Here is a 405-nt window from a genome sequence, read left to right on the forward strand (position 1 = left end):
CGCAACCCCCAGCCGCAGCAGCTGCTGCTGATGGTGCTGGTGCTGCTGCTGCTGCTCCTTTTGCAAACGGCTCTACCGAGAAGCAGCGGCATCAGCAGCAGCAGCAGCTGCTGCTGCCGCTGCAGCTTGCGCTCTGTCTGCTGCAGCTCCTCCGAAAACGGCGTTTTCGCCGCCGTTTTCGCCGCTGCTGCTGCCGCTGCAGCAGCAGCAGCAGCAGCAGCAGCAGCAGCAGCAGCATCAGCAGCCCTCAGGCCTCCCCGGAGTATCATAAGCCCACTTCCTGCAGCCCCCATCCCCCCACTCTTCCCCCCAGCGGTGCCCCCCAACCCCCCCGGGGCCCCAGCGGTCGCCCCAGCTTTTGCCCCAGCTGCGGGGGGCCCCCCGGGGGCCCCCCCGCGGGCCCCC

The 405-nt window shown here is 70.1% G+C and overlaps 1 protein-coding gene across 1 annotated transcript in view; it reads right to left on the bottom strand.

Moving 5' to 3' along the window:
* Positions 1-72: 72 nt before the first annotated feature.
* Positions 73-405, bottom strand: part of ETH_00040945 (AT hook motif-containing protein, putative) — a gene marked incomplete at both ends in the record, with an annotated part of 1130 nt that continues 797 nt past the window's right edge. Inside the window, one exon of the mRNA XM_013376251.1 lies at positions 73-196. Within this exon, the coding sequence (XP_013231705.1) occupies positions 73-196 (124 nt within the window). The remainder of the gene's footprint in view (positions 197-405) is intronic.

The sequence above is a fragment of the Eimeria tenella genome, genomic scaffold, assembly GCF_000499545.2.
Source record: "Eimeria tenella Houghton genomic scaffold, Eth_scaff3284, whole genome shotgun sequence".
Classification (NCBI taxonomy): Eukaryota; Apicomplexa; class Conoidasida; order Eucoccidiorida; family Eimeriidae; genus Eimeria; species Eimeria tenella.